At 36.4% G+C, this 24,369-nt stretch overlaps 1 protein-coding gene across 1 annotated transcript in view; it reads left to right on the top strand.

Moving 5' to 3' along the window:
- Positions 1–24,369, top strand: part of MYO3B (myosin IIIB) — a 164,418-nt gene that overhangs the window by 104,438 nt on the left and 35,611 nt on the right. The window contains exons 25-30 of the mRNA XM_042822356.1: positions 1,946–2,057; positions 2,988–3,150; positions 3,896–3,976; positions 11,960–12,080; positions 18,111–18,174; positions 19,059–19,194. Of these exons, the coding sequence (XP_042678290.1) occupies positions 1,946–2,057; positions 2,988–3,150; positions 3,896–3,976; positions 11,960–12,080; positions 18,111–18,174; positions 19,059–19,194 (677 nt within the window). The remainder of the gene's footprint in view (positions 1–1,945; positions 2,058–2,987; positions 3,151–3,895; positions 3,977–11,959; positions 12,081–18,110; positions 18,175–19,058; positions 19,195–24,369) is intronic.

The following is a 24,369-nucleotide window of genomic DNA, read 5'->3' as shown; positions in this document are numbered from 1 at the left end:
TGGTTCCCCTTTGATCTTTATTGACTATTTTAGTGGTTCTTTTTTCTTTCTTGTGACAACTGGAGCTAATCTCTAGAGATTAACTGGAGCTAATATTTGAAAATCATATTCCCCTGATAAAAAAAAAAAAAACAAACCCACAAACTTGCACTGTTCCATTCTTTATAATTGCTTCTCAGTATTTTTTTTTTTTTTTTTTTGCAGTATGAGGTAGAATTTTTTCTTGCCTTTATGTGGCTACAAGAGGAATCTGTGAGATTCACGGGTCAGATTCCTTTCTTTATTCTAAGGACTATGTGATGGTTCTTCCCCATTCTAGTAATTAGGAGATTAGTTTGCTGAACCTGCCAATTCCTTTCAAGAGCAATGTAAACAGAGTAGCTCCTGCAGAAGTGAAACTTAAAGAAGAAACATGATGGTTCAGATGGTTCATAAATGAGAGGTGAGGTGGCAGTTGCTACTATCTAACTGTGTACTTGTGCTAAAATAACCTTGATCTTGTAAACTAGCTAGCCAGTGTTCTTGCTGTTATGTAACATGATTGTTTGCAAATAGAATAACTTGAATACTATAAAACTGTTCTTCATGAACAAATGGTGGCTTTACAACCACGGCTTGTTACAGTCATTTCTCATGTCTATTCAGTTCAAACAAGTATGCATCTCTTTTTAGTTATCTTTTTGTCTTTTTGCACCGTAATTTTATTTCACATAATTCTCAAGCTGTTCTTTTTGGGATCACAGACAAAACGAAAGTCAAGGTTGTTTACCATGGGCCTGATCTGAAGGCCACTGGAGTTATCATAATAATTCCCATTGACTGATTATCCCAATCAAACAGAAAAAAGGCAAAATGCCTAAAGACTTACATAACCATAGAAATCCTTGTGCCGATCAAAAATGGTTTAATTTAAATGAAGAGTAGTTCATTTTATTTTTCTCTTTAAAATAGCTACTAGTTTTGTTTAACTACCAGCACTAATATGATCCTTGCCAATAAGATAGCAGTGCCAGTTGTTTTAATTGTGCATATATACAACCTTTTCCCAGAAACACGAAATTCAGATGTCAAGCAGTCTGAAGATTCTGCTGTCTGTAAATTAAGATTAATACGAGAATTGTTTTTCCTGTAAACTGTCTTTATTCTTTGCACATGGTAGCAGCCTCTCAGCATATATGATCAGTCAGTATCACTGATAGAGACTGTGTGCTGCCTGCCGTACTAGTGCTGGCCTTTTTCTTCACAGACCGAGAATCTGCAGTTTTTCTGTTTGAAATACTGAAAATGAATATTACTTAAGTGCTGTTGACAGGGTGGTCTTGTTACAAGCTCAAGAGTCATTGGTCTTCTTACGTGTATCCCTGTTTCCCAATTAATATCAAGGCCACTTATACTTCTTTGTGAAAAATGGCCAATACCAGTAGCTAACTGTATGGGAACTGCTGAATCACGACCTGAACCTCTTATTGATTATCTGAGGTGAGCACTGAGTCAGCCATGGAGCACAGGTGAAGGCAATTCACCTGTGCTGCAGGAAGGGGTGGAGCTTGGCTGCACCTCTTCTAGACCCATTTAGGAGCTGACTGCCACTGGGGAAGGATCTCTTCTGGAGATTCTTCCTTTGGAATTTTTCAGCAAGCCCAGGACATGAGCAACCACTCTATCTATTCTCTTTTGGTATAATGACCTCTTTAGCCAAACTCTCTGGTATATTTCATAATTATAACATCCGTGTATTCATTGATTATGCACTAACATACCGCAAGATTCTACTGATGAAATAGACTTTAAGGTCATTTTTCATGAGAAACAGACTTCAGGTCATAAATAATGTATCTTAGAAATATTTCCGTTAATTCTGGAGTTTTATCTCTGAGCTACAGAGTAGCAGTGGAAGTATGTTTTGTTACCAAGTCAACTTTTTCTTTGTCATTTTGCTTTGTAGGTATTACTACCTTGCTTTCAAGGCACATGAGTCTCCCCTTGGCAGCAGAGAAAACTGTCTGACCATTTTGGAGAAAGCTAAACTAGAAAACTGGATTCTTGGAAAAACTAAGGTAGAGAATGCTAATGTTTTCTCCAGGATAGCGTCCCTGTAGCAAAGCTTATCTGACAGTGTTTTTGCAAAGTACTGAGTGAATTAACAAGAGAGCAAGGAATTTGTTCCAGTTAGTTAGCCTTCTAGGTTACAGAGGTGTCCTTCCAATCCAGATGAGTTTGTGCTACCGCAGAAAAGGTGCATTGGGTACCTCCCCAAAATGCACTCTGCACGTGGCTGCCTTGATAAAGATGGTACATCTGTCAGTGCCTGCTGTGATAGTGTCTTGAAGATCCTTCTATTAATCATGACATGACTGAAACTTTACACTCTGGCCTGTTCTGTGGGTCTGGTTAGTACATTATCTGTGGAGTTTCAGATGAGATTTTTCTGGTTCTTTGATAGAAGAGCCTTTGATGGTGGCTTAAAATGGTCTGGCTGACTTCTGTGAAAAGAAAGTTATGTTGTATCCTGAGTTGTTTTATTGTGCACAAAGGAAAAACAAAGAGATAAAGTGTGTGTAACTACCCGTAGTATTTGCCTCTTAAAGCAGTGTTGTTAGACAGTATTGTCTAAAACAAATGTAGTCCAAGGTTTATCCCCCAACTGTCAAGAAAGTCTGTGTTTTAAAACTATTGATACGTGAAAGCTTCTCTCTCATCAGTTACTTTTTACTTTCTTAAGGGCAAAAATAAGTGGTTTATTTTTTTTTTGAATAAGTGATCGTATTCAATGGAATAATGAAGCTCCCTCAGCACACTGAAAGCAAATTATTTAATTCACAAAATTGCTAAAAAAAAAAAAAAAAAAAAAAAAGGCAGCTAGTATTTTATGAGCTTTCCCAGAAAAAGTGCTCGGAAGTAGGCTAATACAAGGCTTCCAAAAAGGCAAAATACAATCGGTTGTGTTGCTACCTGTGTATAATACTGAATTTGTTGTTCCATTTCAGGTTTTTCTAAAGTATTACCATATAGAGCAGTTAAATTTGTTCCTGCGAGAAGTTATAGGGAGGGTGGTGGTCATGCAGGCTTATATCAAGGGATGGCTTGGAGCAAGAAGATACAAGAAAGCCAAAGAAAAAAGAGAAAATAGTGCTGTTACCATACAGTCAGGTAAATATTCACATTTCCTACTTCACTGAGTAATTTGGCATTTCAAGATGTTAAATATATGTGTATAATATTTATTCATTGATAATAGTTTATATGAAATCGAAATAACAGGAGGTACTTTTCTCTCCAGCTAATTGATGAAAATATTACTGATTTACTTCTAGGGTGTTACCTTAGCTTTCATTAATGTAATTATTTAAAATATTTTAATATTTTGGATGTGATGCCTGTACATAAATGGAAAATATTGTTAGGTGTGTCTACACTAGCTTGCAGCACATACATGCAGTATCTTGGCTCTCCTCCCTCTTTTCTCCCTTTGCCTTCTTATGTGCACCATACTTACAGATAACATAATGGGATGGGCCCAAAAGGCTGATTGCCAGTAATCTAGCAGGCTTTTTTATATCGAATTTGGGAAGTTGTGTGAGAAGGGGAGTTCTTGTGCTGACTGATGATGCACAATTATAATGCACCTTTGCCTTTTGGATTAGGACATCAGTGAGCACATGGTGACAATTAAAATTTGGATGAGTAAAGCAGTATTTGAAGTTGCAGGAATGAGAGTACTACAGTCATGAACTCAGAGTTCAACATGTGGGTGGGTGAGGAGGAGGTGCTGGAGGTGGGGGCTGGAGTGGTTGTGGCAGGAGGGACGAAAGTTTCAGCACATCTCTAACTCTGTAGACTCTGTAGCACTTCCTTAAATAAATGTAATTTCCAGCACATGGTTTTGTATTTTTAGCTTGGAGAGGATATGAAGCTCGCAGGAAGTACAAGGAAATAAGGAACAGAAGAAATAATGCTGCTATACATATTCAAGCAGGTAATTAAAACATTATTTTAGTTGCCAATACCTATTCTGCCTGTGGGTGATTTCATGTGTCAGTGTTTATAACAAAGAGAAATACGTACAGTTCAAATGAAATCTGTCAAAAGCATTGCTTCTCGTCACTTGTTCTTCACTATCAAATGACATCTGTGACAGTTATGACACTTTTTCTGAGATTTTTCTGAGTACCTTTCTGGAACATACCAAATAAAAGCTGTTAATTCTTTAAGATTCTTCTCAGCACAATCAGTCTGACTCAGTCTTGTGCAGAGCTGGAATGAAGTACTGAATTTGTTTGACTGTAAGTGTGGATTGGAGGCACTGGACATGCATTTCTCTCTTTGTCAAGTACCGATCTTGGCAGATAGCCAAGTTTCCCTTTCAATTGCCTGCTGAGTTTGCTAGCTTTGGCCAATCTGTGACTCTCTGCCAGACTCCTATGCTGCCGTATCAATATGAATTTGAATGAACTTTAAAGAGATTGTTGGAGGAACAGGCCCATAGGGCTGTGCAGGTCTCTAGTAGAGAGCAGGGTACCATATGGCATAGAAATCTAAGAACCACTGCTGCAAACTCAGTGAAGTTTTCACATGCTGCCAGAGTGAAGCAGCCCCCATATGATGCAGTGTAACACACCTTTTCTGTCCAACCCCAGGTGAGAGACTATACCTGATCAAAAATCAGCTGTAGCTAATGTGTTTACAGATAAATCATGGCACCACCTTTATTTTACCAGCTGCCTCTGCTATCATAGGTCCTTAAGCTTTGTAACCTCTCTATTTTGTGTCATACAACCTAAAATCAATCTGAAATGGAGTAGTTACAAATATTCCTTCGCTTTGTTCTCTTCGTAAGCCATTCCCACTAAATGCAACTTTTTTTTTCTTTTAAGTTTCCTACTCTGAAAATAAGCTTCAGAATGACTTTGAGCAGAAAACAGAAGAATACCAATCTGGTTACAGAAAGGAACAGATTATCATTAGGTTAAAATAGTAATTTATAGCTTAGTGTGCATACTGTTATGTATAATCATAAACTATAGCTCTAGTGTTAAATGCAGATCATTATATTATATGGAGAACAGTTAAGGAGATTTTCTTTTCCCTATTACTGCAAGCACTGAGGAACTGCATGAGTGTTCTCTCCCCTTCTTCCTCTCCTTTGTGTTCTCATTTGTTTTATTCATGACCAGATTTTAAAGAACCACATGCAACTGCTTTCTGGAGTATTCACTAAATTTATGCTTGTCCATACCTGCACTAGGATTTCCTGACTTTTATGACGGCATTTTGTCATAAAAAAGAAAGTGAAATGGTTGACCCTTCACTTTCCCACTATTAACAGTTTTTAAGAGGAGAGTTATCTCAGATTTCATTGGAAGCTCGTGTGTAGCAATATTACTTAGAGGCTATAGGGAATACTTGGCCTTAGAATTTTATTCAGCTAGCTTTCTTAGGCATGTAGGAGGTCCATGCATATTACCAGTGCTTTAGAAAATGCAACTGATTCTGCTGTTTACACACATGGAATAGATTCAGAGCTTTGTTCCTTCCTGTCATCTCTGAGATGCTGCATTGAACACGGCAGAGCAGAGGCAGTGGGATTGTACACATATCCTGGTATTTGGACATTTCTGTCCTCAGGGCCTAATGCTGGAGGAATGCTATTAGTGCTCTTCCAACCAACAGACACACTGCCTTCCTTTGTAACCTGGCACTTGACAGTTTCAGTGATCAGTCTGGGTAAATGAGCACTAGGACTGTAGGGTTAAGAGTGACACATGCACCTCTGTATTAATTACCCTGGCTGCTTCTCCTGTCTTTGGCACTGCACTCAGTGAGGTATAATAATAATAATAGTCCCCAGCATGTTTCTCTCTGCCTTTGGAAATCTATATCTAGGACCTCATATTTGAAAATTCTTCTTGCACCATTTTTTCTTCTCTACATGTTAGTCATTCAGTGTTTATAATCAAAGCTCATGCTTGTGAATGGCGGCCATTTTCCTGCTTTTAAAATACACAGACATCCTTCTCTTGTTTACATTACACTGCCAAAGTGCTTAGTGACATGGGAACAAAAGCAAGCCCAAATCTCTGCCTTCCCTGCACATCTTATAATGTTAGTGTGTATTTCAAGGCAGCTTTTCAGTAAAAAGGAGTATGATCACCTTTGCTTTTTTTTAAAAAAAAAAATGAATCATTTCAGGCAGAGAGATATATTGTTTGCATTTGTCATCCAGACATTAGCAAAACCGTATAATTAAAATAAATGTACTTCCCTCTCCTCTCCCTCCCCCATCCTCAGCCTTCAAGCAGGCCTTGAAATTTAGGAAGCATTTGGCTTACATGTTTTTACAGAACAGCACATATTGAAATTTGTTTTCCTTTCATCTCTTTCCCAATAAAAGCAGCCGCTCGGCTTATCCCTTTAGCTTCCTCAGAACTTCCTTTCAGAATTCCCGATCTATTACAGCACATTCACATACCAGAAACAAGATGCCTTTTCATGCTGTCAACCTTTTTCATCTGAAATGTAAATTAATTCTTGCTGGTACGCTTTGACAGAGATCAAAGTAGGGGTATTAACCTTATTGGGCCTTCTCTTCATCAGAATCAGTTCCAAAGACTGCGAGGGTAGTGTTAGGAGGCCAGTCTTCACTGTTATCTATGGCCCTCCTCCAGGCAGTCCTCTGTCTACAAGTCAGCATTTCAAAGGCGCTGATTTCTTTTGTAAATGACCTTATCATTACTTTAAACTGTGTGAAAAATGATTTGCCTGAATAATTCTTGCAGGATTATCCTGCTCATTTTAATTGTGGGGGGACTTCATTCAGATTCCAGGATATTGTTTAAGTGGTTTTGACAGCAAGTGATCATAGCCTGATATAAAGGAGGAACACAGCTCCTGATTGGAAACCTCTTGACTTGTTCAGATTGTTCATTTCTTGCAAGTCAGTCTTTGAGGTAGGCTACATTTGCATTTTAAAAATAAACAGATGCCTTTCAAATACATGAGCTGGTGGTCTGGAGATCTCTGTGGGCCCAGCAGTTTGCTATCCATTGATGAAATGTTGAAAGAAAAAACAAACTTAGAAAAAAAAACCCTTCACAATATACTTGGGGATACATTTCCTGAGTGTATAATATTACACAAAAAAATGGTCATTATTTCAGATAAGGGAAACACTCTAGCTAGTAGACAAAATATTTGTGAATTTAAATCAGCCGAGGAAGAAAAAGCTGCCTTACTTCAGCATATCCACACTACAGATTTTCAGAATGTACAGAGTTTATGAGATGAGAAATGGTACACAGGTTACACAAGTCCTTTCTTATTTCCTCCGTCCAGCTTTCCCGAACTGTATTGTTGAGGCAGTTTTTAATTTGGAGAGGAGCTGTGAAGAATTATTTCATGTAAAGTTTTCACATTAGTAACTCTTTGCACTTTGGTGTAAGTATTTCTTTGTAATTGGGATTTAAATTCTTTGGATTTATGTCTACGCAAAATGAAAAAGATTTTATTAAAATTATTTTAGAAATTTTTTTTTGCCTGATTCACACCTGGTGTAAATCAGTGTATGACCATTGAATCATCTGACTGAAATGTTGCTCTACTGGTGTGTCTCACATGCAAGTCTCATTTAATGTTTCTTTGTATTACAGGGAAGCATTAATTAGAATTAAAAAGAAAACAATACATATAACAAACAGATAATAGAATTACAACGATACGTAGTCTAGTTAAGAAAACACGTATTTCTATGTGGAGTGACCCTTGTCCCTAAAGTCTTAAAGGAGGATTTTAATCCTGTTTATTTCATTTGTGAGGTAATGTTGCCAAAATGCCAAATGAGTGGTGCATACAATTCACTTAGATCTGAGGTGACATCACTGAATTCATTTTAATTAGGCCCACTTTAGCCATCTGGAATATACTGTGCAACTCTGGTCAGGACTGAGTTTAACTATGCTTCCAGAGGTGAAAGGCAAATGACTAATCCATTGAGCCACCATCTCCTCCTCCAACACGTGCTCACACACTCACCATATGTCACATTGTATTGGAAAATTCTTGATCAAGAACTCAAGAAAAAAGAGCAGAACCCAACTCTTTATTTTTCTTTTTTTTTCTTTTTTCTTTTCTTTTCCTTTTTTTTTTTTAAGCTAAAAAAAAGTTGTTTGTTTTTTTTTTTAAAAAAAGGGGGTGTATGTTCAGAAGGAAATAAGGTGAAAAAAACATTTTGCAAAATGCTTTCTATAACTTCTTCCCATGCAGTGTTTGCGTATCTCACTAATTGCATATCTTTCCTGGGCTTCAGGTGAAATTTATTTTTATTATTATTATTATTATTATTTTAAATGCTTGAGAACAGCTGGAATGCACTATTTCATATTTATAATAACTGTAAGTTTTTAATTAAAATTTTACCTTCAGGATTTTTTTCAGCAAAGGAAACATTTCTTGAAAACCCTATTTTTTCTGTCAATTTGTATGTATGTGTGTCTACATGTATTCAGCAAGTAATCTTGTAAAGTTATATGAATTATGTGATTAAAATGTTCCAAATACTGCTAAGCACATCATTATTATATCTAGAAATGCATCTATTTTTTATCATTCCTGAAAACAACAAGCAGTAAGTAACAGATAAAGCTTTATTTTGTGTCATTCATCTTCCCTTTAGCAGCATTTTCAGGATAAGAACCTCTGAAGAGATACGTTTCTTTTAATGGTAGCTAAGCTGAGTCATTGTATTACCTTGATTTCACATTCAGATGTATTTTTAGAGGCTGCACAGCCTTACTTAACTTTACTTCTCTGTCTCCTTATGTTCTGTACCAGCTTAGGCAATTCAGTCAGTCTTCACTTCTAGTACACCAAGCAACCATTAAAAACCTGCTGCTCATATGCAGGGAGCGTGTTAACAAAAGTGAGATGGCCTTAACAGTTTTTTGAAGGATGAGGTCTTGTATTTTATCTCTGTCTCTGAGCTAATATTTGTGTGAATAATTCTACTTTTTTTTGTATTTCTTTTTTTTTCTTCTGTCCATTCATACACTTGGTAAAATCAGGAAGGGACAAGAGACCTGGGGATACTTCTTTCTTGTCATTACTGATGTTGATAATCAGTTTCAGAGTCATCCACACTTCTTTTTTTTCACCAAGTCTCGAGATAGAACTTTTTAGTGCAATGCACAAAAATTAAAATCCATCAAAGTGATGATGTGCATCAGTAACGAGGCCTGCTTTCTTGTAATGCTTCTGCCAGAGAATATAGGACATCAGTTATTTTTCCTGCTACTAAGCATTCATCACCCAAGATCCATCCAGACTGAGAGGTGAAAGAGGGGAAGTATTCATGGGACTCAGCAAAGGACATGACTTCCTATCTTTTTTACTGTTCAGTGGAATTAATTTGGCATGAAGCAAAAAATCAGATTTATGGGCTCCAAATCACCTCAGATGTTGGTAGTTAAGCTGCTGAATGCTCTTTTATCTAGGCAAATTAAGAAGGTCATATGCTGTTTGTAGCAAATCAATTTCTGATTACAAACAATCATGACACCTTCTATTTAGCAAACATGAGCTTTCTGTTCGAAAGTTGTTCTTATGTACTATTTTAAGTTATATCTTAAAAATATGTGTATATAGAAATATTTTTTTAACAAGATTTCTTACAACTGAGAATGAATCCCTCTGCTGTTTTAAAATAGTACTTCATCTCCTTTCTTCGTGCCTCAGGTACAGACCTATGATTATTTAGCTTTGATCTTTCTACATTGTGCTTCACAACTCAGTCTGTAACTGTATATTTCCAATAGGAATAAGAGGGAAAATGCCTGGATTTTTGCTATTTGGAATTGTGTAACTTTGCATGCAATGTAAAATTCCTCAGTGCTTAGACCTTAAAATAAAGATTTTTAACTGCAGTATGCCAAATCTCAGGCTCCCTGTGGTAAATATGTTCTTTGTTTGCTGCATGCTGGAACTGGCAGAGTGATCACTTTGAGTCAAAATTAGTGTAAAAAGTCGTGTCCTCAGCGGTGTCACAGAAAATGCTTAGCTCTAATAGGTTAACGATTAAGATAAAAGTTCTAAAATTCCTGTGTTCCTAAGTTGCTTTGAGTTTAGGTCCTGCTATCATTGGTTATGTAAAGATCAGGGTTAGAGATACTGTTGCTGTAAAGTTTGGAATATAGAATGCATAAGGTGAAAATGAGGTGACAGCTGGTAATCATTCTTCTTCAGTGATGCAGTGATTGTTCGTGGAGCACTAGCAACATGAGTCTGCTAATTTCACACTCTTTGAGCCAAGTGCTTAGTGTCAAAACCAGCACCAGTCAGTAATGCAAATTGCCATGATGGAACAGCTTCCCAACCTCTCTGGCTCCCCCAGTAGAATTCTCTGCATATGCATTTCCTTTGAAACGTTATGGATCCAGTTAATAAATGTTGAAAAGATGCAGTTCTACTAATTCTCGATGAAGCTTGTGAGACAGAAAAATGTTTGTTTACCCTTCTACTTCAGTTGTCCTGTGAGTCAATGGGAAAGCAGGATAAGCACAGTCATTTACCTGTAAGATCAGAGATATTCTAGAAGAATGTTAGAAGCCAGCTTAAGACAGGTTTCCGTTGAAGAGGATTTGATCCTGAAATTATTTATGAAAACAGAATTCAGAGTAAAAATGAAGTTTGCAAAATGAAATAAAGTGGATTGTGCGTAGTGAATGAGGGAAAGACAAAAAATAGTTATACTGTCATTAGTAAGTATCTGGCAGAAAAAATCATAGAGGTATGGGGGTGGTTTTATACACACACTTGCAAAGCAACTGCTGAAAGCTGAGAAATTACTAGAGAGAAAAATGATGCCTATCTTACTAGTTCATTTATTTCAGTGCATCTTTATCTTTACAGTAGTCCATATACTGACTGTTGCTCAGCGTGTTTGAGCTGCAGAAAGGTGGCTGCCAGCCAGCTGTCTTTGCTGCCAATAGCAGAGTAGGTTCCTTGTCTGGTCAGTGGGGGATAGTTAAGAATTGGAAGCCTGATCACATGGGGCAAGAGAGCGCTCGCCTCATCTCTGCCAGATAGGCAGACTTTTCCAGTCTCATTATTAAGGGTGGAAAGTTGCTCAGCCTCATGGTACCTGAGCTCTGTATTCAGAACAACACCTCAGCAGGCCCAGCTTCTGTCATGCCTTCTGTAAAGGGAATGGTTATTTATTTGAGTAATCCCTCATTAAAAGGCAAATTTTGCTGCTTCTTACACTGGAAACATCAGTAGCATTGAAAATGTTAGATTGTTATGGTGCATTGCATACCACAGCTTGAATGGTTAGGATGCTTTTTTTTTTTTTGTATATTGCACATAAAAGTGCAGAAATGCACATTTTTGTGATGGCTGGAAAGAAAGTCATTAACACGAATTAAAATAGAGAAGAAGGGATTGATTACATTACATCCTATGGAAAGAGTAGCAGCTAAGATCAGGATAGCTTTATTTTTTTCCTCTATCTTTTCCTTATGCAAAAAGAAAAGATGAATGCTGAGTTAAGTTTCTAAGCGTCATTAAATGGAAGGAAAAATGAATAAAAAATGATTCCATAATTTTGTAATAATGACAGGTTCCAAGTACTGCATTTTTTCCTCTTTTGTGTAGGGAACACTTTTGCTGTTTTTACAAAATATCAGGCATGAGATGATCTTTTTGTCAACTTCTTCGTTCTCAATTTATTCTTTACTATGTTCTCTATTTATTCCACCTCCTGCTTTTCCAATGTTACCTACACTGTTATTTTAATCCTGCATGAGGTTGCTCTGTGTCCCACAACCCATATCCTACATCCCATACAACATTAATCCAGATTTTAGATGTTCCAGTAGTAGAGCATTCAGCTCTGGACTCCAGAGACAAATGCCAGTCTGTGTTTCAGGTTCTGCAGAGTTTTTCTCTGATTCGTGACTATATTTTTTAGCTTTCAGGGGTTATATTGTTCGCAAAAACTACCCAAGACTGAAGAAGAGCACTGGCTGTGTAGCAGATTCTCAACGTATGAGCAGCTGCTCTACTTCTGATATTGACTGTGAAGAGCACTGGTGAGTTGAATCCTTTCCTGTCTGTTATCTACAGAAGTGATTTTGCACACAGTAAAATCTGAAAGGAGCAGACATGTCATTATGACTCAGCTGGCGCTTAAGGAGCTTGCCATTTTCTGAAGATGATCACCTGTAGGTTAAGCATTCCCCCCACCAGCATAGTCATTTCAGTATTCTCCCAGGTAAAGAAGTGAGATTTATTTGAAGTACTGTTTGCCCTGGATTGATGTCTTCTCAGAAGTACACACAATACCCCTAACCACAGACAGCATTTCAGAACTGGCTGCAATGCATGATTTTCGAGAGTAGAAGTGTACCCTTTTGTGTCTGTAGAGCTCCATGCAGAGTTGTAATGAGGGAAAAGACTTGCAAAAAGGAGATGGCCAAGTCACTGACAGACTACACATGCTGTAAACCTTAATAGTGGTGCCTCCTTTGTAGAGGAAAAATATTTTGATCTTCCTTACTAGAGGAGTCATTTCAGTCAAATATTGCCCTGCTCTTTCTTGCATATAGAAGGGAACTGCTCCACCTATTATTTGTCTGTCTCTCCTACAGTGTTGTAGGAGAGGTGCTGGCTGAAGGAATCCCTTTGATCAGCAGATCTTGGTGACTAAGAGCTATGAGATGCCCCCTGCTGAGGAATAGACATCAGGAAATCTCAGTTCTTATCCCAGTTCTTATTTCTGTTAATTTATAGTCTTTCTACACAGCACACAAATGCAGGTCCTGCTACACCTCTTATGAGTTCTTTGATGAAATCAGTGACTTGCTTGAATGCAACTAGATACTATTAATCCATTGAGAAGGTTGCTTTGTTGTTTTTGTTGTTGTTGTTGTTATGATTTTTTTAATTACACTGACTCTTCCTCTGAGAAAGCATTTCAGCTTTCTCTGCGTATTTTCAGAATACTGAGTTACATAATTTCCGTGTGAACTTCGTTTTTTTTATATTGAATAACGTCTGCTAAATGCTTCAATGCATGAAATGATTTTGTCCAGGTGTAATCACCTGCATCCTTTCAGGTTAATAATAGTCCAGAGTGTCTCCCTTGCAGTAGTCTGATTTCAGAATAAATAAATGAATAAATAAACAAGGCTCAGGCTGGTGGAAAAAGACAAAAAAAAAAAAAAAAAAAAAAAAAAGTATGTATAGTTTTTTGGTAATGTTATTCAGGGAAAAGAATGGACACACTACAGCTTACTGTCATATCTCTGTCCTTCGGTCTCCTCACAGCTTACAGAGTCAACATGTTTTGTGATTCTGCTTTCCCTTCATGTGTGTGCAGCAGCTTCTGTCTGTTAGGTATTTAAGAGGGGAACTATCTTGTGATCTCTTTAGAACTACTCATAGCTATTTGCTCTCCAGTCTGCACCAATGGCATTAAGACAGAGCCTATAACCTGTCTGTTGTCAATTCTGTCTGGCAACCCAAATTAAAACTAAAATACAATGTAAATAAGTATTTTGTCTTATTCAGTGTTTTGAAGCTTTCACCTGAACTTGTTTGGAGGCTCACAACCTCTTCAAATTTTTCTTCATCTGTTTTGTATATTTTCTTCCCGTTCTACATTAGATTGTTTCTGGAATTCCTGGTTGCTTTCCTAATGTATCTTTGTGGATTAGATACAGTTTTCTCAACTGTACATCCCTTGAGGCTCATTAGCATTTTATGGATCTGTAGCTGTTGAGGTGAATTTGGGCTTTATGGAGCACAAAGATACAGATTTCCAAAGGTATTCAGACAATGAATTTATATTGAAATCAGTGTTTAAATGCCTTTAAATATTTGGGTTGAAGATGCCCACATAAAAAACATTCGCTATTCAGTTCTTGCATGCACTCCTGATTGCTGTACACAATCAGGTAATAAAACTCGTACCTTTTTTGCCTGGAGCTGCTAAATTGCAACTACTACTGGCAATTCTCAGTTTAAACCCAACAAATTTTCCAGCTTATTTGCCTAATCCTATACAATTTCCCTGCAGTGGCCTCAGGTTCCAGTGACTTCAGTGAGACTTGAAAATGTTGAGCATTTCACAGGTGATGTTCAGAATCTTAGGACTAAATCTGATAACTTCCTTCCCATAAATCAAGGCTCTCTTCTACAGGTAGCTGTTTGGGGGTTTTGTGTTTTAGTGCATGGCTGTTCAGTCATATAAAAAACTTGTAAGAAATAGTGGTGAATAATAGTGCAGATGTTTAACACAGCACCTTGTAATCTATCTCTAGACGAGGCAACCTCACTGGTATGTGGCTTCACATACCATTGAACTGATTTGCTGAATAATAAAATATTCTTTGCATTTCATTTCATTTCTTTTCATTTTTTTTGCTTTCTAGTTAGTAGTTTTGAAAAATATGAAAGGAGCTGAAAAGTGTTCAGGATACAAAAGGAAAATCACATAAAGATCTTTTCTGTTGTATGCACAGGATATATAACAGCCTGTTACTTTTTCAAAGATCTATTAAGAAAGAAAAAAAAAAGAAAAAAAAAAACTTCCAGTACTATAATGTGTATAAAACACTAAAAAAATGCTATGTTATGAATTTCGAAGTGCTTAGAGGAAAATGGCACTTGGATGGACATCAATATATCAATATTACTTTTCTTGACTCACAATCGTTGTGACTTTTCTCCTACAGATTTCTCTACTTAGCTAGTCAAAGCTTTGACTGGTCAGCATGTGTGTCCTCATACAGTTTTTATTTTAGTAAAACTCTTTACATTCAGATGAGACTTAGACAATTGAGGTAGGATGATAAAGTGGAAAAACTACATGGGTATGACAGTTTAGGTGAATATTCAGCAGCAAATTTCTGTTTTCCCTGATTAAAACCAGGCACACGAAGCTGGATCTCTTGTGAACTTTCCAGGTAAATGTGCTGACATTTGGGTCATCTGTTTGACCCAAACACTGCTGTCTTTCAAATGTGGCAAGTGAAAATTTTTTTTCACCATGGTGAAAATAGTTTCATCAAAGATACCTGAAAATATCCCGCACATCCTCAGGTGCCACATTTTCAGATGTTAACCACCAACACCCAATCACTCATATGAACTAGCTGATGCTTAACTGCATTTATGTTGCATATGAATTGTCTTAATTTGAATTAATCTCTGGAAACAGCATCCGTATCTCTGCATTATCTTCTACCAAGTGAAAACAAGTGCTCTCTGGTTCTATGTAATTTCCTATTTGCCACTGAGTTTATGGGGTCAATGATCTGATCTCCGTTAGTATGTTCTTGAGCAAGAACTTGTATTTTATTTCAATTCAGTTATTTTAATGTACCATTAAAAGTACTCAGGACTTAAAGACTTTTGCATCTTCTCCAATGCTTCTGTAACTCTAATGGAACCCAACAAAAGTCATAGAAGGCTTGTCTGTGGACAGAATTTAAGCATACATGCTGTTGCAGTTTGACCATAGATAAAGAAAGTAAGGATCATACAATACAACACAGGAAACTACTGGCTGTTCTTACTACTGCACATTACTGATGCATTCCTGAAGATCCCCAAAGGTTCTCTTGCAGAGTTTATCATGTAGAAATGCAGAATTACACATCATGTGGCTTTCTGGTTGGTTGTGAAAAACATGATGTCATTGGGATCCTGATAGAAAATCAAGATTCTAAGGCATCAAAATTCCAGAGGTTGATTTTTGTTAGCTTATGATGTAGAGAAGGCAAATTGCTGAACTTAACCTTCATGTTTTAAACATTTGGATAAAGCTATAGCTTTTGCAAAGCAGAAGTGCTGGCAAAACCATACTAAACTCTAGATTATTTATAGAATGTAGAGATTAATCCAAGCTGCAAATTTAGATCCAGATCGAAAACACCCCAAAACCAGAAATATTGAATTTAGATCATGATTTGTTTCTATTTTGCAATTTGGTCCATTTACAACATACTGATTATATGAGAAGATAATCATATAGATGAGCAGATCTAGAGCAGATTTTGATTTTGACATCCTTATAGAAATAATTGAGGTTTGTTCATTATTTCTAGATTATATTGGGTATATTTTCCGCAGTGTGGGGAGGTGGAGAAGAATCATCTCAATAAATGCTTGAGTAATTTTGAAAGAAATCAGCGAGTTATCTAAATAATCCTGCTAAGTAGTTATTTAAGTATAAGAGAATACATACGGGTGAAACAGCAAAAAAGAACTTTACAGACAATGTGCTACATGTTCAAATGCAAGGCCAAATACAGTCCTCAAAAATTTTTATTCTTTTCAGTATAAGAAGTGTCCCAGTACAAATTAGAGTGTGTTTTCAAAATGGATCCCTCCATCCTTAGGAAAACAACATTAAATATGAATTACAGCTTAGTCAGAATATTTTCCTTTACTTTCATAACGTCAGTGAATAATGGAAAAAAAAAGCCTCAAACCCAACAAGCAAATCCAAACTTCATTCACAAAATTTCAACATTCCAGAAAAACTTGATGTTTGCTCTGTCCATGTCCATGGATACTTCCTATTATTTCTGCTCAACCAAAATAGCTTTTTGACTACTGTGATACTGTCTTTATTGGTGTGATCAAGTCTGAAACAATTCAAGCAACCCCTCAAGCTTTCATAACACATTCAGACAAAATTGATCTAAAAGCCTAAACTCTATTGCAATATAAGGCTTTAAATATTTCAGTAAGCTCTGTGGATATTCTAGAATAAACATATCAGCTGATGCATGCATGTGGTGATGCACTGTTTTCATATCCAATAGCTAATAGTCTAGAATGTTTCAAGTCCTCGGTCATGTCATTTCAGTTTGAAGTGTTTTTAGAAGCCACATTTTAAAAGGTAAATTGAGCATGTGTCCAGACAGTTTTTCAGAGTTCAATGTGTTGTTCTATTTTTATATGAGTCTTTTATATTCAGCGTATAAGTAATGACAAAAATGAAATTTGAGGTAACATAAATTGTATTTTCTTTTACTCAGTAGAGCAATTTTTGTCCTTCTTATTTCCTCTTCCCACTGTGACTGAAAAGGCGGAAAGGTGTTCAGTTGTAATAAATAGAAGTTAAACTGAAAAAGCTTACTGCCTGAAAAAGCCTTTTGCTATCCATGAAAAAAAATATATGATGTATGTCATAATCTGAAATCTATGACTGAGGCTTACATTCCATGTGTTTCCATTGAAATACAACTGCAGTTGACTGTATTTTCAGAAAGATTGTGACAGTACTGGTGATTAATGATGTAATGGCTGAGGCAAGTTTTGACAAATAGAAAGTCTTGCTTTTAATCCCAGTTATAGGACCGTGAGCTTATCAAATAATCTTTACAAACCTCAGTTTTGTTATCTCTTGAAAGAAATTGGTAGAATATTTTTTTGATTTTGCATGACTAAAGATTCTGGAGCAAAGTTTTTTTCTGGATAGAATTTAGGATTGAGAAGATCTATTTACTTCAAAGGTCTGCCAACAAGCAGCAGAGCTTACAGAAGATTTTATGATACTTCTATTAGCTTTAATGAGAGGAGAAATTGACCTTTAATATTTGTATGGTCAAATAATAAAAGGTACAGACAAAGTTAATGTAAGAACTGTTACTTAACCCAAACAGTTTTAGGGGAGCATGAAGCCATTTGTCTCACTTCTTCCTTCTTTGTCAAATTTCCTGAGAGAACAAGTTTGAATTTCTGTGTGAAAAACGGCTCTTCACAGCCTCTAAAGGAAAAAAATATCTCACGTTAAATCTTGTAAAATTAATTTTAAGAAGTTACTTCAATCTCATAGAATCCTCATAAACTCACTTTTCACATACACATATCCACATTTTTTTAATGACAAATTTATTGCTCATAGCCAGTTACCGTGTTTAATAACATGCACTTCCTTATAAAAGGAAATGGGACCGGTCTGTGTTTTCTCTGAGTTGATCATATGTGCATAGTTAGTGTCTGGGGGAGGGGGAAAGGGGAAGAGCATCAACAATGCCAGTGAGCCTTTTATGAGAATGAAGAAATTACAATATTTAAACTACCTTTTTTTTTAATCTTGCTTTTAGGCAGCAAACAAGTAACCAGTCTTCTCCTGTCGTGCCTGATTTTCTTGACAAACAAACAAAAAAGGTACTGCTAAGTTTGTATTCTAAAATAGCGTTGCATTGTAACTTCAAATTCCTGAGTCCTCAGTTCTGCAGTGTATTCATGGCTGCTTGGCATCACCATCTGAACATGAAACCGTTAGTAATGTTTTGAAGTCTTTGAGACAAAAGCCTGCTTGCTAAGAACTTTAGTTCTGTAGAAAGACAGGGAGGTACAGCGAATAAGAGAATCAAAAGGCTGGAAATTTGCTGCTGAGAATAAATGCTAGCAGCTCCCTGAGGTGATTTGTCTGTGCACTTCACTTTCTACAGATGTTAGAGCCTCTTTTTTAGTAAGGACCTGAGGTTCTTTGGTAGCACTTTGATATCCTGCTCGAATTCAATATGTGAAATGGAGGAGTCGCTCTGTGACTTGGAGCACAGCATAGTCTTTGAAGTCTGATCCAATTTTTGCTGCTTACCATTTGATGTTGAAAGGATGAAATGGAGAAAATGTACAGTTTTTGCCAGTAACTCTGCTGAGCATATGTAAGATTAAAAAAACAAAATCCCTTGGATGATGTACTTAGAAATGTTAAGCAGATTAATACCTTCCTATAGCTTTTTTCTAAAGATACAAATTAACTATGAGAGGAAATCAGCATACAGTGCATGCTACGATTTAACTGCATGAGGAAAGGGGATAAATAAGTTAAATGGAAAAATAAACAAATGTTTGTGACATGGATGCTAAGCCAGTAGTGCTGAAAGCCACAAGAATCTTGTGTAACTTTAATCTCACATTAGTCATTTCTCAAAGAGTTGTGAAGAATACAAAGTTGCTCTCTGTGAGATCACAGCTACAAGTTATCATGGCAGAGTGAAATCAGCATGTTTCTTGAATGCCTAAAACAGCTTTCTTTATTCCAGAAGGATTGGGGTGAGATTGCTGCTTCTTCCTTTACTGTAAAAAATGCGTTCAAAATGAGTGATTCACAATTAATTAGCCAATCTCAGTCAATCACAGACCATCAGTCAAGTCCCTTAAGACATCCTAAAAAAGGAGGTAAGGAAAACAGAGTAACAATAATCATTCATTTACCGTTTATAAGCTGCACATGGTCAGCATGTGACTTCTTTATATATTTATTAACAATCCATTGGAAGCCAGGAAATATTAAGGAAACAACTTTCTTCTACATATTTTCAAACTGGAATTTTTTAAGAACTCTTAATTACCTGAGTTACAGAGGAGAGATATGGAGATTTCTGAAAAATGATTTCTATTGAAAACATGATTAATAATCCTGAAATACCTTTCAAGAACTTCAGCTTTCCTCTGTCTTCCAGCCTCACAAGTGGAAGACAGTGATGAAATCTCTCATGTTTGACAGAAAGAAAGACAACGTGTTTGTTTATACTCACTATGATTTAGTCAGGAACACAGGAACATCTACAGTAACTCTAAAATCTATGCAATCTGGTTTCTTATCATTTGCTTATACATTATTTATGCCATGGTCACTAATAGTTTAAGAACTTGAGATAAAGCATTATGACAGTTGTTGAATTTTAATCGATTTATCATTTATTCTGTTGTAATCAATATTTATTCTATATGAAATCAATACCTATCGAAATACTTTTCTCTGTCATTGTAATCATTAAGTTTTTGCTAATTCCTGGAAGCAAATATTAATACTGTATCACAGAATGCCTTCCACAGATTAAGATGAAGCAGATTGATAATGTGATACCTGTGACTAGCATCAAAATAGAATGATAATACATGAATTCCCAGCTTATTACTGAAAATGAATTGTTTATAATTTTGTGTTGTATATTAATTTTTCTATTTATATATTTAATGGGACACCTTTCATCTTGTCAGTTCTCAAATGTTTGTCTGGATATCCCTAATCCTGCAGTTAATGTCTTTAAACTTTATAACGTTCGATTGAACAATTTATAAATTAAAGAAGATTAATTATGATAAATTAAGAAGACAGGTACATTTCTGGAGATCCTTCTGTTATACAAGATAACAAAGTCAATGTTTTTAGTCTTCTGCACAGGCATAATGTGTTTTCCATGCTGAAAACAAAGTGGTATGTAAACACAGCATGTTGAGAAATCCATTATACTTTCTTGATGAACTTCAGTCCATATGGATTTTGAATCCATAGTGTGGGACTGCAGGGGATGAGTGCATTAGTATCGTAAATTATTACATCTAAAACAATAAACCCGTCAAATGAAAATATCTTCATTGCAGTAAACCCTCTTGAGGAAAGCAGTCAGGACCCAAATCTGTCATCCTTACTGCCAATGGATATTGTACATTACCCTGCAACTAGTCTCCTTGACATCAGTGACATTGTATCTGAAATTAAACAATTATAGACAGTAAAATTGGCAGAATTACAGCCTTACAGCCTTAAAAACATCTGATTCTAAGCCAGTGCCTAGTAATTCAGAAAGACTTCAGAGAATATGAAGTCACAGAAGGATGCCGATTGAAAAAGAGATAAGTGCAACATTAATCCGAACTATTTCAGAAACATGTATGTGTAAAAGAGTAAGCGTGGAAGGAATTTCTCAGTAAAGTGTGAAGATACTCAAATGATCATATAAATCTTGCTTCCATGAATGACTGTTGGAGAATTAAACCTGCTGAATAATAACAACTTCTTAAAAGCACAGCTTGTGTTGAGGTACTCAATGGTTTCACACCCTATGCAATCTGTGTTCAGTCTTACTGTATAAGGTATATTTTCAAGTACAAAGTATTTCTGAACCTATTGTGAGAACCAAGTGAAATAGCAAATATTACTTTTGAAAGAAGAACACGTGTATGCAATACACATGGTTTTATAATGTGAGACTGTGCTGCATGAGTTGTATTTCACCAAACAGAAAGCTGACAACAGGGTTGTCCAAATGATGTGGAGACTGATTTTTCATAATGAAACATCACTCTGCTATGCTACACATTCATATTGAATTCTTCTGTCATCATGGTGGTAGTTCCATGAACCTGGAACACAAAGACAGAGAAAGGAATGTGGTAGGGTTCTGCACTGGTCTCTTGCACAGTTTTGAAGCAGTGTTGTTTGCTAAAGGAGGGAGTCTTTATATGTAGGATTACACTCAAAGTGGAGGATAGGCAGCTCATTCTTCTTGAGGCCTCAGTGGGGGGGATGAGGGGGGGCTCTCTCTCGAAAGACAAAATGGTTGACATGAGTTTATGTGTTTCCGTATTTGTCAGTGTATTTATCAAGTGCACTAGTTTGCATCTTATCCAGCTTTCTGATATCGTAGGTTACTCACTCTGGTCAGTAGAATGGACAAGGAAAACTAGACCATCAAATTTTCACAAAGATCTTGACACCCTGTAATCAATGCAGAAATGAAAGTTCTTTTCACTTCAAGAGGATTTTTACTGGGTCACAGAAAAACTGAACACTGTGACCAAACTGTGTGCAGTGGAAGTTATGTGCATGCATGTGCTGTGGTGGAACAGGGCTCCAGGAGCTGGCTCAGTGCTGCCCAGGATTTCCCCTTGGCTCTGCCGGGGTAGTGGGGAAGGGCTAGCAACAATGCCAAGGATTCCAACAACACACTCTGCCTGTTTCTGTTTTTAGGATGGAGAGAGGGTCCAGTCAACACTAATAATTGAGCCAGAAGTGAGTCATTCTAGTCACAAAAATGTAGTAGTGAAAGAACCAAAATATTGCAGAGATAAATAATTTCCAGAGGCTGAGTTGTGATATTTTCTTAGAAGAAATAAGTAGAGAGAATATTTGAAATGATAAATAAGAAAGAAGTGATTCATGGAGATCTCCCAATGTAACTTTGGCTTAAAAGTACATATGACTGAGATTGTCCTAAATGAATAGGAAATAGGTTTGTAAAAAGCTATTAGTATTTCTACATTGACCAGAGGATGGCATAACTCTTAACGCTAACACAGACATTTTAAATGTGTGAGAGCATGGTACTCTCTTACCATGGACATTCTCATGTGGAAGAAAAGGACATATTTCTTGATGATGTTTGTTTTGTGACTTGCTCCTCATGCTTGGCTGCAGTGCTGAAATTTTGAGAGGCAGAGGAATTTGCCAGGGTTCTGAGATGTTCTGAATTATGCAGTCTGCTGTGTCTCTAGCTCTATTTTGAAGCTGAGGTATTGAAACTTGCACTGTAGTTGTAAAAGTCAGAATATGCAATATGCCCTTTGATTTTATCTTTCATATTCTGAAAACTAATGGAAATTAGGACCCAGCCTTGTTTCAAGCTAGACTTCTACTCATCAGTGACCCATTTTGAATATCTGCCTTGCAATGTCGGTGGTTTATTTTCATGTTGCACTTCTATTTTTTTTCCTCTCTTTCTGGTAAAGTGATCAGAAAATGCAGTTTGGTGAATATAGCTGTGCTGGCTTGGAAGAAACATGTAAAAGTAATTATTGGTTATTGCTCTGTTGCAGGGCAAGCATATAACAAAATGCGTTAGTGCTTGATGGGGGTGAAGGCTGTTGCCCAACTTAGGCAGTACTGTACACTGTTCAATAAGTGTCATTGTGGGCAAAGGAGAAAATATTCCCAAAAAGTTACTCTGGAGGGTGTTACCACACAGGTGATCCTTACAGATTTACCACTCCAAACAGGAAATTTAAAATGAGTTCATCAGGTGTTTGAGCTTTCATTTTCTGAAAATACTCCCTATTCTGTCTCATTTATCTAAATTCTTTTTCTGTGAAGATTAAAAGTATATCATTCTGAGGAGACAGAAGTGGTCTGTGTAATAGCCAAACGTGTTGTGCTGTGTTTTTTCTTTGAAAGTCCTCTGTTGCTCTCCTTACTTAAAAATAGTTTGTCTAAATGGGAGTGTATGTTTTTCTCTTTGTGTATAAACACAAACCTTGATTTATTCTGAAAGCAGACGGAGCCACCAGTGAGAAAATGCAATCTTTATTTATTGGGCGTGATCAGATTCCCAGCACAAGTAGATTGCTTGTTTGTGCAAATTCTTTTCTTAAAGCACAGGAATTCTCCTGAACAGAGTCCAAAGTATAAGGGCACAGAGAGGCCTGTTACCTCAGAGTTGTTTGAAATGAAGGTGACCTTATATGGCATTTTTGAGCATTTTATAGTCCTAAACTTAGCTTGTGAAAACAGCAGTGCAAGGAGGAGGTACAATTAAGTGTAACAAGAAGATAAACTTAAGGTCCCGGTCTCAAACAAGCCATGAGACCTTCCACAGTAGTTCTACTTGCAAGTAGGACACAAGTTGTAATGTTTTAAATTGTTTAGTTGTTTTAAACTGGGAAATAACAGCCTCAGCTAAGATAGTCTTACCTATTGTTTGATAGTCAGACTAGATAATCTTAGAGGTCATTTCTAATCTTTATGATTCCATGATTCTATTCCAGCTAGAAAACAGCTGTCATTTTAATTGTACTAGCTATTTCTAATTAAGACTAGAGTCCGTGCTGTGATTGACCACAGCAATCCTCTTGCCTACCATGCTGTACTATGTCCTACCTCATGCTTGGTAAGATGCTTTAAAAGCAAAAGAAAATCTCAGAGTGAGCAGTTGCTATAGATAATTGCATTTATAAGAGGTATTGATGCAATTGTTTCAGAAAAATCACTATCTGCATAGTGAATTTCATAAAATTCAACTGTAATCTTAAGATGCTTGGACAAATGCTCTCTGAATCAGTGTCTTTGAGATCTTAAATGTCAAAAAGCCAATTAAAAAAATGTTTAAGCATTTCACAAATATCTTGCTTAACATTGCTAGTTCGTTTCAGATATTTCAGATTTCAGATATTGTCTTTCTAATGGGAGTAATGTTAAAATCTGAATGTAAGTAGAAGGAGGTATTTGAAAAAGCAAATGGGAATGTATTTCTTTGGAAAGCCTTTAGAATATATTTGTACTGAGCAAAAAGATTTACATAGCTGATTACTGTAAATTTGCATACTTTAAAAATTTTATTTACTGGAAACGATATGACAGTATTAACATATAAACATTGTTTCAGGTATTCATTATTCTGTCTTAAAGGTAGAATAATCTTAGTAGGCAAACTATACCAATCACAGATACATGTGCATTGTCTTTCTTTGGTGCTATGGCAGTAGAATGCTCAAAATTAAAAAATCTCACCCAAGCCACAGCAATTATACTTAGGTGTATGGTCTTTGCTCCAAAGTAGATTTTCTTTGAAAATA

Source organism: Centrocercus urophasianus, unplaced genomic scaffold, assembly GCF_019232065.1.
Source record: "Centrocercus urophasianus isolate 14NV4802_14NV808 unplaced genomic scaffold, USGS_Curo_1.0 seq_20, whole genome shotgun sequence".
In the NCBI taxonomy this organism is placed as follows: Eukaryota; Metazoa; Chordata; class Aves; order Galliformes; family Phasianidae; genus Centrocercus; species Centrocercus urophasianus.
This window is presented reverse-complemented; position numbering and strand designations above follow the sequence as displayed.